At 48.3% G+C, this 17,053-nt stretch overlaps 1 protein-coding gene across 6 annotated transcripts in view; it reads right to left on the reverse strand.

The window, feature by feature from the left end:
* Positions 1-17,053, reverse strand: part of Unkl (unk like zinc finger) — a 44,273-nt gene that overhangs the window by 14,423 nt on the left and 12,797 nt on the right. For all 6 annotated transcript variants that reach the window (XR_002476406.2, XM_021637234.2, XM_060363971.1 and 3 more), the window contains 7 exons: positions 16,783-16,916; positions 12,102-12,237; positions 10,384-10,501; positions 8,996-9,080; positions 7,710-7,792; positions 5,123-5,182; positions 1,686-1,863 (listed from right to left, as the gene is read on the reverse strand). Coding sequence is in view for 5 of the 6 variants with exons in the window: in XM_021637234.2 (XP_021492909.1) it covers positions 1,686-1,863; positions 5,123-5,182; positions 7,710-7,792; positions 8,996-9,080; positions 10,384-10,501; positions 12,102-12,237; positions 16,783-16,916 (794 nt within the window). In the remaining variant the exon portion in view is untranslated. The remainder of the gene's footprint in view (positions 1-1,685; positions 1,864-5,122; positions 5,183-7,709; positions 7,793-8,995; positions 9,081-10,383; positions 10,502-12,101; positions 12,238-16,782; positions 16,917-17,053) is intronic.

Raw genomic sequence — 17,053 nt, forward strand, 5'->3', positions numbered from 1 at the left:
GCTCAGTGGTTAAGAGCACTGGCTACTTACTCTTCCAGAGGACCCATAAGGCAGCTCACAACTTTCTGTAACTCCATTTTCAGGGATCAAATGCCCTCCCCTTCTGGCTTCCATAGACAATGCACGCAGTGCACAGGTATATACTTAGGCAAACTCATATACATAACAGAAAAACAAGTAACATCTTAACAACAACATAAAATTTAGGCCTGGGTCAACAAGGCTCTAGTGACCATAGAATGGTGAGGAAGAGCCGGACTGAACTGCCTTCAGCTAAGAAAAGGCACAAAATACACAAAGCTTCAGCCCCAAACCACAAAACACAAACATGAATGACATTTCACAAAAGTCAGAGATTAAAGAAACGCTTGCTTCTGATGGTGAGGAAGAGATTTCTCCTAAAGTAGAAAAGGATAATGTCCCAAAGCTAACAGAGACTGTTAAAGGTAAATTTGATGAAATGGAGAAACGGACAGGAAGAACAAAGGAAGAGAATAGAAGGGGAAAAACAAAACAAAACAAACAAACAACAAAAAACACCCACAGACTTGAGCAGGATCTGTTAGAAAAGAGGAACTCCAGTGTGAATTAGCAAAAAGAGCTGAGCAGGTAAATGAAGATGATGAAAACCAAGATACAGAAACAGTTTTTAAAGAGAAATGCCATGGAAAACTCTAACTCCATTTTGAGGAAATAGAAAAGCAAAGCAGAGAAGATGCAAAAAGAAGGGGAAAGGGAGCAATGATGATGATGATGATATTGTTAGGCTACTTCCTGCTGATTAGGGCTGTTAGGCTCCTTGGGGCAAGTTTTATCTTTGGCTGTCAGCATATCTAATTTTCTCTTTTCTTCTCCTTGCAATTGACAAACAGCCACAAACCACATCCAATCACCAGCCGACCAACTAGCCCCTTCTATTGGGCTACTAGCATTTATATATCCTCTGAAAAGTTCCCAGAATTCCAAATGTCACACACTCACAAAAACTATCTACAGCTAGCAAAACCACACCCCTGCTAGAGTGTAAGACAAATTATAGTCGGCTGCTGTGGACAATCTGAAGCAGCCCCACATCCCACACCTGGGGTTAAAACGAGGCCATTCCCACATTTCTGTGTTTGTAAAGAAACTAAAATTCTCACCTGTCACCTCAGTCAGTGAGGCCCTAGTGACCACAGAACACAGCAGCTCAGGGTATGCCACCTGTGACTCACAAACACCTTCTGCACCTTCTTGGCCTCAGCCTTTCTGCCCAGGCTCTTGGCTCCAGTATAAGCCCTGATACCTCACCATAGCCCAGCTATTACCACATTGGTCTTCCCTAATGAATGACTGCTAGGTACTAAAAAACCCAGGAAGCTGGCTGTTGCAGCTCTGTGTTTACCTGTTCCAGGCTTTATTACAACTCTCCTCCTGACCCAGTCACCACTCCCACCTTTAGTTCATCATGGTTTCTATTTCCACTTCTCACTAGCCTCATTTCCAGTGACCAGTTGACACAGTTCTTTGGTGTTTTGTGCAGTATGTGATGTGGGTTACACATACCCTGCACTCCTGGGCACCACAGGAGCGAGTCATTCACAGTGAGAAATGACAAACCCTGCCTCTGACTCTTCTACAGAGCAGCGCATCCTGAACATCTATAACTGTGAAACATGGTGCTAAGGAAAAAACTGTGGACTTACCTATGACCGCCTCCACAGTGTTGCCAGCAGGATCAAGTGGGAGGGTACGAGCAGGAAGGGTAGGTAGAGCTGTCGGGGAGGAGCTACCTGAGCCAGTGCTGGATGCCAGGCTAGATGCCACGCTGGAGCTTATGCTGGGGGCCAGTGGGTGAACCACTGAGAACACAGCAAGGTGGTTCTGTTCAAAAACACAAACAATATGAGCAGGTACTGTTGGGAATACAACAGCAGCAGAGACATGGAGACGGATGGGCTGCCAATTTCTCCAGAGCAGTGCATAAAGACATCCAACATTTCGGGGCGTCGCAGAGGAATGGGAACTATTCACTAGCATGCACTCACAACAGGCTATCCTGCTGTCACTCAGGCAAACAGATCTGGAAAGTGTCTGTCTGCTGATAAAACCTACCCAGCAGGCACAAAAACCTTTGACAGGCCAGGGGCTGGTGGCCTGCCAACCCTTCTCCCCAGCCTCCTAGGGGTTAATGTGCCCCTCCCAAGTTCTCACCCACCCAGAGACCAGAAATCTAATCTCATTCTGATAGTTAACAGATGAAAATAAGTCATATTAAACCAAATCGGTGCCCCAGGCTAGATTCATGGAACACAGCAACAGAGCTGGGGGCCTCAGTATGTCTCAGTGCAATGGACACTTACATCAAAATCAAACCTTTGTGCTGAACCTGGGATTCTCACATTGAGAAAAAACAGCCATGATTCCTAGGCCTCACCATACCTCCCTGAGTCATCACCAGGGCACTCATATTCCTCATGAGTCCCACAACAGTACCCAGTGACTCCAAACTCAAGCCTGACAGAGGTGCCTGGGCCAAAGAGAAGACAGGTGTTCTCTATCAAAAGTCACAGCCACTGGCCATGGGCTGAAAGAAATGTAACCAGCATGAGGTGAACCAGCTCTCAGTAAGTGACTAGACTGCACATAACGGCTAGAAACCAACAGCTTTACCGGTATCTGCATCACGCAGGTGCCAGAAGCTCTCGGTACCTGTGCCGTTTCTCGGCCACCTCCTTCACCAGTGGGCCCAGTCCAGAGACGCGTTGGTCCCAGCCAATCAGGCTCAAGTCTATCCCGGGACAACTGAGAGGGCGGCATTTGGGGTCATAATCATTACTGGCCCCTCCACCTATCTACCTTAAACTTCAGACTTCACCTAGGTCCAATACCACTAGGAACACCTATACCTCTTCGCAAATAAGGGGGAGCTTGTCAACTCCATAGGGTCATGGTTTAGCAGAAAAGGGACTTCAGGCTTGCTGCCTTAAATTCCAGAAAGAATCTGTGCTCTGTCACTCTGGGACTTCAGTATTTCAGCAGTTTGGCTGCTCTTCCAAAGGACCCAAGTTTGGTTTCCAGCACCTACATGGTAGCTCACAACCATCTGTAATTCCAGTTCCCAAGGATGCAACATCCTCGTGTGGCCTCTGCAGGCACCAGACATGCATACGGTGCACAGGCATGCATGCAGACAAAAAGCATCCACATCATTAGATACAGTAAAACAACAACGGAAACACCTTCCTGGACTTTAAACCAGAGACCAAGAATGCAGAGTACCTGCAACCTGACACAATATTATCACTAAGCCATCAACACAGCTGGTCTGAGCTGGTGGCTCAAGCAGGTAACCTCATGCCCCATACTGTTGAGCACAGCAGCAGTTATTAACTGAGCTGTGGCCACTAGGGCCCCACCTAGAAACTGACACATAGCCTGTGGCACTGGGACCTGCCTACGGCACCGAGGCGCTGTCCTCTTCCTTCCCAGGTTTATTTTAGGGGAACAGTCACACCTGGCTTCCCTCATTAGTGCATGTGATACCACGGCCTCAGAGTGGCGGACACTATGACCACAACCCTCCATCATATCAGCAGAGGGTACAGCCCTCTTCCCCAGGTAGAAATACCACGAGGCTGCTTGACCCTGAAAATTGGTAACACTGTCATGTCCTTTCCACTCAAGGACACGATGGTCACAAATGTACAACCACAATGGGTCAACCTAAGGGTCTCCAGTGAGTCAGACAGCTGGTTCGGGCCAGGGAGAGCCTACCAAGGGGATGTCAGCCTCCTCTAAAGCCAGCTTTATTGCCTGGCTTTTCTTTCTCCTTCCTTCTTCCTTTTCTTCTTTTGTTGTTAAAATATACACAGGATAAAATTAATCATTTTAACAATTCTGGTTTTCAATTTTATTTATTGAGAGAGAGAGAGGGAAAGAGAGAGAGAATGAGTAAGCGTATGGATACCTATGTATGCAGGTCGGAGGACAACTCATGGGAGTCAGTTTTATCCTTTAACCTTGTGGGACTCGGGGACCAATCCCAGGTTATTTTACACGGTGACAAGCTCTTCTATCTGCTGAACCATTTAGTTGGCCCTTAATCATTCTTTTTAATTGTTTGTATTTTGTTTTTTGTTTTTTTTTGGGGGGGGTCTTTTTTGTGTAGCCTTGGTTGTCCTGGACTTGCTTTGTAGACCAGGCTGGCTCTGCCTCCCTGAGTGCTGGGATTAAAGGCCTGTGCCACTATGCCTGGCTCCTTAATCATTCTTAAGTATACACTTCTTTGTGGTACTTAAGACTGAACCTTGGGTCTCATACATACTAGGTGTGCTGGCTAGTTTTATACCAACTAGACAAAAGCTAGAGTTATCTAACAGGAAAAAACCTCAACTGAGAAAATGTCTCTGGCTGTAGGGAGCCCTAACTAACAGGACATTTGGTTGCGATCTAATCTGAACCCAAGATTCTTTATAGACATAGCAGGTTATGATGAGGTCACTGACTGGGAGAATGGTGTCCTTGTAAGAGATGAGGACAAAGACATGTACCAAGAGACAACCCTGTGAGGCCCCAGTGAGTGCATGTGTGTGTGGGCCCTGGAGAGGCCCCAGGCCTGCCCCACCTCAGGGACTTGGAAATAGAGTGAAATAGAGTTCTGTTGCTTAAGCCTCTACCTGAGACACTTGTTGTTACAGTGGCTGTAGCTGCCTCATATATAGGCTCTGTGTTTTCCAGAGGGGGGAAAAAAGCTACAAGGCTTTGGTTTTGTTGTTTTCAAGGTAGGACACAATTTTAGGAAGGGGGGTTGAGGAAGGGTTTCTTTGTGTAGACTTGACTGTCCTGGAACTAGCTCTGCAAATCAGGCTGGCCTTGAAGTCACAGAAATCCACCTGCCTCTGCCTCCTGAGTGCTGGGATTAAAGGAAATGTGCCACCACCACCATGCTTAAATATTTGTTAACAATAAAACAAAGGACACATGAGTATGAGCAAAAGAAAAAGATAATTACAGAACAAACAGGTGCTGGGACTGGGGCTGGGGACTTAGCTCACTGGCAGAGCAAGACACACAGTGTACAGAAAGGTCCAACAGAAAGCCATGCTGTCCAGCTGCCCAGACGAGTGGCCCAGAACTGTACCTGCTTGCTGTCCTCACTAGCTCTCTGGCTTCCTTCAGAGGGGGAGTCTTTCCGTTTGGCCTGCAACAGAAGGACCACTCAGGTTGGAGATGCAAGGAGGAGATGTCTTCTGAAACCTACATTTTGGTTAGAAGGGGATGCTCCGACTCTGATGTAAATTAATCAATTAATTAAAAAAAGAATTTAGAAAATGCTGGAGCTAGTCTGCTGGCCCAGACTTGTAATACCAATCCCAGTACAAAGGAGGCTGAAGCAGTAGGATCATGAGGTTGAGGCCATATAATAAGGCCTTATCTCAAAAAACAAAACAAAAACAAAAACAAACAAACAAACAAACAAACAAAAAACAGTAACAACCCCACAAAACAAAACACTGAGAGAGTACATGACCTTGAAGAATTGTGAAACAGAAAAGGTGTTTTCACAGCTCCTGTCCACTGGTACCCAAAGTCCTTCCCACACCACACTTGAATCAACACTGACAGTCTGTGGCACGTATACCAAGCGCCAAGGAATTATTCAATAGAAAGGCCCGGATGTGGATGTGTGAGTTCACCACATTAGACAGGCCCTTGTATAAAGTGGTCAAACTTAGGAGCATCATGCTGGGGACTAGAACCAGGATCCCTGGTGGCCTGTTTGACCCAATAGCATTATGGCTGACTTGGCACAGGAGTGTGGATATTGCCTAAGGGAGGCCCAGCTGTGCCTTCTTGAAGGAGGGAACTCTAGGCATTCAAAGTGGCCCTGTGAGGCTCTTGTGACAATTCCAAGAGAGAAGTGGCCAATTCTGGGTATACAGAGTGCCAGCAGGATTCCAGGCCTCAAAGCAGGACCGAATGTAGAGATGATGCCTCCCTGGGCATCTTAGCCCAGGACCCCCACTGTCTCTCATTCAGAGACAGGGACACCCAGGACACCTCAGTGGCAGCAGCATCCAGAACACACTGAAGCACATTATCAAAGTCTTCCCTCGCTGCACTGGGGCCTCCCCCGAGCTGGGGCCTGCAGAGGACACCTGCTGCACCTCGGACAGATTCACACCCTGCCCTGGCAGCCACAAGGACCATCCTCAGGCAGAAGGGGCAAAAGAACAAGAGTAACTAAACCCTAGACCAAGAAGAGACACTTTCAGAGTCTCAGGGGCCTGGCAACAGACTCAGCCACATAAGCGGCCTTGGCAAGAAGTACAGTGACACCTTACAAGGGCATAATTTAAGCAGAGCAGCTCCATTCTACAAATTCAGGACGATTTATTTTTCCTTTTTTTCTAGTTTGGTTTTGTTTTGTTTGAGACAGGGTTTTCTCTGTGTAGCCCTGGCTGTCCTGGAAATCACCCTGAAGACCAGGGTGGCCTCGAACTCAGAGATCTACCTTTCTCTGCCTCCTGAGTGCTGGGATTAAAGATGTGTGCCACCACTGCCCAGAAATTCAGGGATATTTCAATGTCACTCAGTTTAGAACCAAACACTATTTTTAATCCATGTTTGAACACCCTGTCCCCATACCGGGATGGCTCCTCTACAAGCTGACTCTGGCACAGACACGAAGTGACTTCTACAAGAAGTGATTTCTAAGTCCATTATACCCATCAGATACATAATGCCCTCATCCAAAACTTGGGAGTGTTGGGTAACGTTTTGGTAGTAGAGAGTAGTAGAACGTTTTGGTGTCTTTAAAAACTCAGTTATGGGCAGGGTGGTGGTGGCGCATGCCTTTAATCCCAGCAGAGGCAGGTGGATCTCTGTGAGTTCGAGGCTAGTCTACAGAGTGAGTTCCAGGATAGTCATGGGTACACAAGAGAAACTCTGTCTTGAAAAACAAAACAAACAAACAAAAACTTAGTCATGTTATATACATATGCTTTTGTTTTAATCCCAGGTATGAGATATGGGGCTGATTCAGACTGTCCATAGCAGCAGACTACTGGCCCTGTGCAGGCTCTGAGAGGGGTGAGATCTTTGCAAGCTTCGGATGGTTTGATTTTGAGGACTCTGGAGAGGGAATAAACGCTAGAGCCCAGACAGAGAAGAGGGCTCCAAGAACAAAGGAGGCTGCTGCTCCTCCCTGCTGCTCCTGGTTGCTACTGATACAGTTTGAAGTCAAAGATAATCCTGAAACAAAGATTGGAGTTGCCCAAGGAACCCAACAACCCTAACTAGCAGGAAGTAGTGAAAGAGAACTATGACCCTTCTCCCCACTAACCTCCTTTCTCTCCTACCTAGTGTTGGGGTATTGGAAGGGAGTAAGAACCCCAATAAAAAAAAAAAAAAAAGAACTAAAATAGTGCCTATAGGAGTGCCACATTCAGTACCACTTGTTGATGCCCTCCAACTGCCTAGGACTGATAGCCATGGGATCTGCAGCGATGAGAAAGGCAAGACACCAGACACCTGCTAAAGCCAGAGCCCACAGGCCAGCCCTCCAGGAGCACATCCTCCTCCAGCCCAGGCAGTGATATTGCTAGGAGTTCGCTAGGCTCTTCTAGAAGGACCCACAACTCCACATGTAGACTGCTTCCAACCAGACCACCAAGATGTCAGCTCATCTCTGTCCCCAACGGTGTGATTAAGCAATGGCCACTTACACTTCCAGGCTGGCCGCTGAAAGCTGAGCTGCTGTTGGAACCGAGATCACGGCAGCCCCAGTCGTTCACTACTCCCAGGCTCTCTGCCAAGAAGAAAGAGAGAGAGAGTACCTGGCACTGAGGGGCTGCCAGCTGCCCCCAGAACGGGTGAAGAGCACAAGTTGATGCTGTAACCACTTCCCTTCTTCTGGATTGCAGGCCAGCCCACAGTCAGTCATGTAATTTTTTTTCTTTTTTTTATTTTTTTAATTCTTTTTAGGAGCTGGAGAGGTGGCCCAATGGTTAGGAACATTTGTTGCTCTTGCAAGAAGACCTGGGTTCCCAGAATTCACATGGTAGCTCATAACCATTTGTAACTCCAGTTCCAGGGAACGAAACACCTCTCAGCCTCTGCAGGCACCAGGCATGTAGTGCACATAAACACATGCAAACGAAACACTCATACACATAAAAAATCTGTTTAAACAAAGGTCTATTTTTAGTATGTGCATTTGAGTGCAGATGCCTCAGGAGTCCTTAGGAGGGCATTAAATTCTGTAGCGTCAAGGGCCTCCTGAGATGGGTGCTGGGAACTCTGGACTCTGTAAGAGCTCTTAACCACCGAGCCACCTCTCCAGCTCCCAAACAGTGCTGTTGGGATTCAGTCATTTTAACATGAAAATCAACATGTTAAGTGTGAACAGAAACAGCTGCCACCCCAACTGAAACAGAAAGTGAAGCTTGAATTTGCAACTAATTCATAACCAACGGAACCCAAACTCTAGAGCTAGGGCACAGCTTTAGAGAATAAATTATGAGCCTATGTGACTATTAGTGACCACTAGGGTCTGAGGCCAGCTGGCCAACCCCAATTAAGGGATCTTGGTGCCTCCTCCAGGTACAGGGACAGACAGTGACTCCAAAAAGCCACTGCCACTCAGTCCCACCAGGATAGTAAAGTAGCTCAGGGCAAAGTGTACATAAGCAGGTAAATGACAAGAGATCTGGATGCCTGTGAGGCGAGTGGGGCCCGCAGACCTTGGTGCAGGGGTCCTTTTAAGTTTTGAGGTCTGGTCTGTCCCAGATATAAAGGGCAAGGCAGGTTCAGCCACCTGGCATGAACTCTCCCCTCTCCCTGCCCCCCACTCCAGCCATCTAAATGGGCATTACATTACGTCCAGATGTGACCAGTCCCCAAGTCACAGTGCTGAGCCATCCCTCGGGGAGACTCTGTGGAGCTGCTGCCCAAGATGCGTGGCCACATGGTAGCTGAGGGGGCCCTGGGAGGCTGGAGCTTGTCTACTTACTCTCAACATGTGCAAAGGCACAGAAAGGGCCCCGAGGGCAGTAGCCAGTTTGGCGCATGTCGTTGCACTTTGTAGATTTGTAGATCTAGGAAATGAGACAAAATACGGAGGCTTAGTGGTCTGGTTTCTGTGAAGAGTGCAGAAGCAACCACAGACTGTGTGGGCACTTTCAGCTCCAGAGCAGATACACAGTGTCTCCAAAGGTGCATGAAGGCCTGTTCTCACTACGGGAAGATGGTGGAATGTTGACAAGGCAGGGAGGGCCGGGGGTGTGGGGGGGTCTAAAACAATGAGATATGTCTTGTAGGGGCAGTGCAGTCCAGATCTATGGGGCCATGTGATCGTGGATGGGAACCTCCAAACCTTCCAACTGCATAAAACAAACCTTTTCTGTCTAGTGATGGAAAGGTGGCCACCACACTGTTCGCTCCGAGATGCTCTCCTCCCTGTCAAATGTACTGGCCAGAGCCAAGCCTGTCTATCAGACCTCCAGACAAAGTCTACCTGACACTCTGGAAGAGGCATCTAACTGTCTGGTATACAGCAGAAGCTCAAGCAATACCTATTCAATAAATACAAGCATCTATCTTATGACCAGACTGTCCACTATTTCACTTAGGGTACCACACTCACCATAGGGACCTGAGAAAGGACAGACGAGCCTTTGGCACCAGAATGGTACCCCAGGGGCAAGCATCTGCCCAGATACTAAACACAGCACCCACTAAAGAGGCTCAGGAACAGCATGACAAGAGCACCCCTGCACTAGCTGACTTACGCCTTCATACAGCCCATGTCCTTTAGTTTCTCCAGCCTAGCCCCACCTCCCTGTTGACTCAAGGCCCCGAGGACAGTTCATCTGTTTATTCATTTTAACTCCAATCTGAGTGTGTTCTGCTTGGTGACTGAGCAGGAGAGGTGAACTCAAGGACAGGGCCACACACCTATCTAGAATATTCCACAGACAACCCTCCCCATTCATTCAGGTGGTGACCTTTTAACCCCTCAAACATCCTCACTAGTGAGACTTTGTTGCTCAGGGACAGGCAGTTCATGCCTCTTGGCACTCAAGGTGGAGCTGTGCTGGACCTTAGTAGGTACTAAAAAACAGGGCAACCAGTGCCAGGGGACTGGGCCAGAAGGAATCATCCAGTAAAGATTGTCCCTTCCTGGTGATACTCCATGTTCTGGGAGAGAAAAGTTCTCTTCTCCCTTTATGGGGCTCCTTCCTGCCCCCTTCTCCCAACCCCCTGCCCCAACTCCTCCTAGGCTTATTTAATACCACTCACAGTATAATGCAACTGAGTCTCACAAGCCCTTCCAGTGAGGGCTTAGAAAACCCCTCTTGAGCTGCCAATAATCCTATCCATGCCCTGGCCAATGCCTACCTCAGGATGGAACTGCTGCTCTGTGCGGGAATGGCAGTACTGACAGCTGTCCCCACCATCACACCGTGACGGCTCGCCCCACTCGTCACCATGCTTCACACTAGGGCAGGGTGTAGACCTAGAATAGGAAGAGTGTATCCTCTGGGCTCAGGATCTGGCTCCCAACACAGAGAACAGAAGGCAAAGTGAACCTACAGTGACCATGTTCCCTCTCAAGGATGCAAAGGAAAACAGACCCTCCCCACCTGAGTCAGGCAGGGCTGCCTGTGTGAAGGGTGAGAAACAGCAAGCCCAGGGCTCTACCTTCTGCAGGAATCTGAGACTTGATGCTATTTTCAAGACAACACAACACAGGGTTTCTCTGTGTAGTCTTGGCTGTCCTGGACTTGCTTTGTAGACCAGGCTGGCCTCGAACTCACAGAGATCTGCTTGCCTCTGCCTCCCTGGGCACTGGGATTACAGGCGTGTGCCACTGTCCCTGGCTGTTTTCAAGACTCTGAATCAGATGAATGAGCACATTCCCCACTCTTCCTGAGCTTTCTGGCAGCTTCACGGTCATTCATTTAGGTTTTGGTCAGAATCTCCACTCTGGAACTCTTTTTTTCCTTTACCCATTCTCCATTCTTTTTGCAAGGATACCCACTGGCCCCCTTAAGGCCGGGCAGTGAGGGCACTACCGCCTGTTTATATTATTCCCAACTTTCTGCTCTTGTTTCTTGTTAAAGCCATTCAAAGAGCAGAAAGTCACAAACCCACCATCTCTGTCTATCAAAAAACAGGGTCCCCGGGCAGCCAAGGGGACAAGGGGTTATTACAAAGAGGAGAGGGCAGCCCTCTGCAAAAAAAAAAAAAAAAAAGAAAGAGTACAGGCTCTAAGGAGGAAGCCTGTGGGGACTGAGGCCCTGGGCCACTGTGGAGTGCAGACTGCAAGCCCAAAGAGGAGAACAGCAATACACAGAAGGGCAGCTGGAGGCTGAGTGGAAGATGCTTTAGAAGATGCGGGACCATCAGCCTGGTGGGACCCCAACCAGAAGGTAGATGAAAATCAGAAGGGTACGGAGTTCAGCACCCCCGGAGCTCCAGGACTCAGGGCCCTGCTATCAGCCTGGAGGGTGAACTGTATGTCACATGCCAGTGCAGCCAAATGTGCAAACTGTCGGGAGAGGCCCAGGCCTGACATTATAGGGGCGGCACATCGTACAGGGTGGTACAGTGCCAGGAACGACAGTAAAAACACACAAGGGTGCTAAGCAGGCCAGATGGGGGTGTGCCCAGCTGTTTCCCGCTGCCTGATAGGGCGGCCGGTGGGAAGATCACGTGCCTGAGCGCAGAGAGACTTAGGCCCCAGCTTTGTCCTCACTTGTCCCTACGACAGATGTTCACACCTTTGTTTTGTCTCCAACAAGCCCAGACCCTGAGATCTTCCTCGCCTGTGGGCTGAGCATTGCTGAGCAGGGAATCGCCAATGGAAGAACCCTAAAGAGTGGGCATCTCTAGGAAAACAGCACGGAAAATGTTCCCCCTCCCGAGCACTGGGTGCAAGGGCCCCAGGAAAGAAGAAAAGAAGCAGCCTCAGGGCTCAGCATCTGTCGGGGGGTGGGGTGGGGTGGGGGGGGCAGTAGGGATTACAGAGGCGTTAGGCCAGCAGCTACAATCTATCTAGAGCCATAGTGGACCTCGGATGGGGAGCACCTCCTGTCTGTGGTCCGTGAGCCCACCTGTACTGGAACCTCCTGGGGTTCCGACGGCGGTCTCGGCTGTTGTGGTAGTGTGGACAGGCATAGCCCTGGCGACACAGGCGAGGTGGCTTCGGGCACTGCTCGGTCTTATAGCTGCCCAATACGAAGTTACTGTCTGTAAAACAGATGCAAGAAAACCTGGCCTTGAGTACTCACAGTGACATTAGATACAGCAGCCCAAAGCGCAGGCAGCCACGCATCTGAGTAGATATGCAAACACGGCTTACCCCTAAGGAAGGACCAGGGCCACTGTACTGTGGACTGCCCCAGAGACACTATACACAGTAGGAGATGGCAGGCACAGGGCTGTTAATATGACCCACATATGTAAGATGTGCAGAGTAGAGAAATGCAGAGATCAAAGTGTGACAAAGATCACCAGAAGGCAGGGAAGTCCTGTTAACTGGGATAGGAGTCCTTTGGGAACTGGCTGGGAACATGGCTCAGCTGGTAGACAGTTTGTCTAGGTTCAGTTCCCATGGTGACATGAGAATGGTGGCACATGCCTGTAATCCCCGAATTTGAAAAGTATAGACAGAAGCACCAGAAACTCAAGTTTATTCTTGCTCACAGGGCAAGTTCAAAGCCAGCCTAGGTGAAATGAAACCTTGTCTCCAAAAGGAAAAAAAAAAAAAAATTAAACAATAGTGAAATAATGGACACATATATGTGATTATATTAAAAATCACTGACAGGCTGAAGGAGTGGCTTAGTGGCTTTAAGCACTTGTTGTACAAGCATGAGGACCAGAGTTCAAACCCTCAGCATGCACCTCAATTCCAGACGGGCATGGCAGCCTTAAATTCTTCACTCAGAATGCAGATCCAGTGAGGTGGGGTGGGTACAATTTGGAGACTTCGTATCAATGAGTAAAGAAGAGAGACAGAGGACAACACCTGATGTCAGCCTCAGGCTTACACACACACACACACACACACACACATACACACATACACACATACACACACACACACACACACACACACACCCGTGTGCACTTGCCCACAGGCATGCACATCTCCAGCCCCCCAAAAAATAACAATGAAAACACAGAGCTTTTTTGAGAATATGCTGATCCCTAGCTCACTGACCCACTCCCATTCTCAGGAGTGTCTTCTCTTTCTTAAACTATTTCTATTACGTTAAAAAAAACCTAAAGACCATACTACTGAAATGTAGTATTTCATACCTACTGAAACGTAACCCTGCTCTCCACAGGCCTGAGTGGGGCAGGCCAGCGCAGGTCTACCCAATGCACCAGGTGTCTGCCTCTGCTCCGGGTGCTGTCAGTAAGGCTGGGCTGCACAGGGAACACAGGGCTTGATTTTCTCCTGTTTGCTGTGATCACAGAGCTACTCTAAAAATACTTTTAGGCCAGTGAGGTAGCTCAGCAGGTAAAAGCACTACCGCACAAACCAGACAGCCTGAATTCAATCTCCAGAACTCACAATGGAAGAAGAAAACTGAACCCCAAAAGCTGTCCTTTGACCTCTACCCAAGTACTATAGCACTTGCATGTTCACTCCCACCTCTAACAGTGATGATGATGATGGAGGAGAAGAAACTCCTTTTAAAAACACTTAACATTAGCCAAGTGATGGTGGCACATACCTTTGATCCTAGCACTTGAGGAGGCAAAGGCAGGTGATACCTGAATTTAAAGCTAGCCTGGTCTACAGAGTGAGTTTCAGGAGAGCCAGGACTACACAGAGAAACCCTGTTTTGAAGGAGAGGGAGAGGAAGAAGGAGAGGAAGAGTGCAAGGAGAAGGAGAGAAGGAGAGGGAAGGGAGAGGGAGAGAGGGGGAGAGGGAAGGGAGAGAGGGAGAGGCAGGAGAAGGAGAATGAGAGGGAGAGGAAGGAGAGGGAGAAAGCAAAGAGTGAAAGGGAGAGTGACTGGGAGAGATTAAAAACAGAAACAGGCTACACATAATCCCTGGGTCCACCTCCTTATTGCTGGGGTTATAGGTGTCAGCCATCATGCTCTGCTCAGAATGTACTAGACATTAAACCATGAACCAGGCAAGTGAGCGGATACTGAGTTATACAGGACAAGCTCTGTTTCTTACTTTCTGTTTTGAGATAGGGTGCCATTAATTGCCCAGAATGACCTTAAACTTGCTCTGTAGTTCAAGCTGGCCTAGATTTTACAATCTTACTCAGACTCAGCCTCCCAAGTGGTAAGATTACAGGTATGTACCAACCACATAGATATGTTAACATAGATATGTCAATATCTATGTTAACGCTACAAAACCATCTTAGTGTGCAGCCTAGGCTAAGTTTGAGTTCATAATCATCCTGTGTCAGCCCCCTGAGTGCTGGAATCACAAAGTATACATCAGCATTTCCAGCTTAAAGACAGCTAACTTTGCCAAAGGGCGGTGGCCCACACCTTTAATTCCAGTGCTTGGGAGGCAAAGGCAGGCAGATCTCTGTGATTTCAAGGCCAGTCTGGCTACGAGTCCAGAACCGAAAGGACTCTGTTATACAGAGAAACCCTGTCTTCAAAAAAGAAAACAAAATACAAACAAACAAACAGCCCAAAACTTAAAATTTAAAAAGGTGAATTTTGAGGCCACCCATGGCATACACCTTTACTTCCAGCACTGGAGAGGCAGAGGCAGGCCTATCTCTATGAGTTCAAGGTCAGTCTGGGCTATACAAGAAGACCCTATCTCAAAAAAACCCACACAAACAAAACATGGGTAAAGTCTCTAAAAACTACCTCCTTTCTATCCTTCCTGTTCAGCTAAATCCTGGTGAGTCAAATCTACCCTACCAGATGCCCACTTGGAGAAGAACAGATCCTGCCAACAGGGAGGCTGCTGAATAGAGTAGAAGGGTGATAAAAACACACAAAGCCAGACATGAAGCTTCAGCCACACCCTCCTCTAGCTAGTATCCACCCTGCCCCTGACTTTGGGACAGGCTATTGCACGTCTCCCTCTGGAACAGAGGGACCTGGTAGGTGGTGTCCCCTCTCCTTTCCCAATACCTACAATGTCACAATAGGCCACAACTTGTCAGCACTGAGCCAGGTGCAATACAGAGAATATAGTGTGTCCCAGTGTGGCCGAACAGCATAGTCGGGGACCACAGTAAGGGGTGGCCATGGAGTCAGAAAGAGCTCCAAAGTCATCCTGATAATTCATCCTGGCCTCTGGCCCTAGTTGGATTCATTTTACCCAATGAGGGAGGAAGAATGCAGAAGATAATCCAAAGCTGGACTGCCTGCAATCTGAAAGCTCTGTTTATAAACTACAAAGCCCAGAAGCCAGGCAGTGGTGGCACACGCCTTTGATCCCAGGTAGAGGCAGTCGGATCTCTTTGAGTTCAAGGCCAGCCTGGTCTACAGAGAAAGTTCCAGGACAGCCAGGTCTACACAGAAGCGCTTGTCTTGGAAAAAACAAAAAACAAAAAACAAAGAAATGAAACAACAACAAAAATTTCACAGACATTGTGATACACTAGGTAAAGGGATGGGTAACACACATGACTATCCTAGCCCTGAATACGGAATTTCCTTTCAGGGTGAAGATAATGTTCTAGAATCAGGTAGATCTGGTGAGTCACACTGTACATACTCAATGTAACACAACTGCTCACTTTAAAATGGTGAGTAGTGTGTGGGGGTGCACACATCCTTGAGTGCACATGTAGGGGCCAGAGGCTGGCATCAAGTGTCTTCCTTTAGCACTCCTACCATTAATATTTTTTATATTTATTTTTATTATTTTTTTATGTAGGAGAGTTTATGTATGTCTTTATACCATGTGGGTGCTGGTGCCCATAGATGCCAGAACCAGGGCATCAGATGCCCTCGCATTGGAGTTACAGACTGTTGTGAGCTGCCATGTGGATGCTGGGAATCATATATTGGTCCTCTTAAGAGTAGCCAGTGCTTTCAACTGCTGAGTCATCTTTCCAGCCCCTCTCATCCTATTTTTAGGAAGCCAAACCAATTGGCTAAACTGGCTGGATCACACAAGCCTTCAGGGTCCTCCTGCCTCCATCTCCCTAGTGCTTGGATGACAGGCCTGCACTGTAACACCCAGGTTTTCTTGCGAATGCTGGGCATCCAGACTCAAGACTCCCATGCCCACACAGCAAGTACTGTGTCCACTGAGCCATCACCATGCCCTGAAGAGGTGACTCTTATGTGCATTTACTATAAAACAAGACTCTTCACAGCTCTCATTCACGGAGCCTGCAGGGGACATGTATTTCGAAGCTCCAAGGGACAAGTCCAAGAACAAACATCTGATTTAAGCTCTAGACACATAGAAACCAAGGCTTAGGCAGGTGGGTCTGAATTTAATGGGGTAGGTGGCAGTAGACAACCAGTGATGTGCGGGTACAGCCTGACTGGAAGTTGCTGTCGGCCCTAAACACTTCCCTCAGCCCCACAGCCAACCAATACTATCCACAAAGACACCAGGTGGTATGATGGGGTCTATATAGTCTGGGGCCAGATGGCTAGTCTCAAATCCCACATGGCCACCTGTTTCCTAAATGGCTGACAGTTAGCAGTGGACTGAGGAACCTTGATTGTTCCATCTGATCCTCCTGTGGGTTATGTTATAAACTCATGAATGGAGCAGGTACCAAGTCAAAGGCCATGGCTCTCCCCTGCAAGTACTGCAGCAACCCCAGGCTTACCTTGCCAGCGAGGATCCTCCCCCAGGATCTTCTCAATCATGGCCTGACTGGCCAAGACCCCAGGCTGCAGATCAGGCACACCATCTCCACCGCTGAGCTGGCCATTCTGCAAGGCTTCCTGAGCCTGAAGCTCCCTGAAACCAACAGCACAACACAGCAGTTATAGCCTGGAGGTGGGGCAGGCCATCAGAATCCATGGCTCCAGAGTCCCTTGGCCTGTAACTTCACTAACATTAGGAGACCAGAGCATCAGGCCCAGCAGCTTTGCCTT

Source organism: Meriones unguiculatus, chromosome 11, assembly GCF_030254825.1.
Source record: "Meriones unguiculatus strain TT.TT164.6M chromosome 11, Bangor_MerUng_6.1, whole genome shotgun sequence".
In the NCBI taxonomy this organism is placed as follows: domain Eukaryota; kingdom Metazoa; phylum Chordata; class Mammalia; order Rodentia; family Muridae; genus Meriones; species Meriones unguiculatus.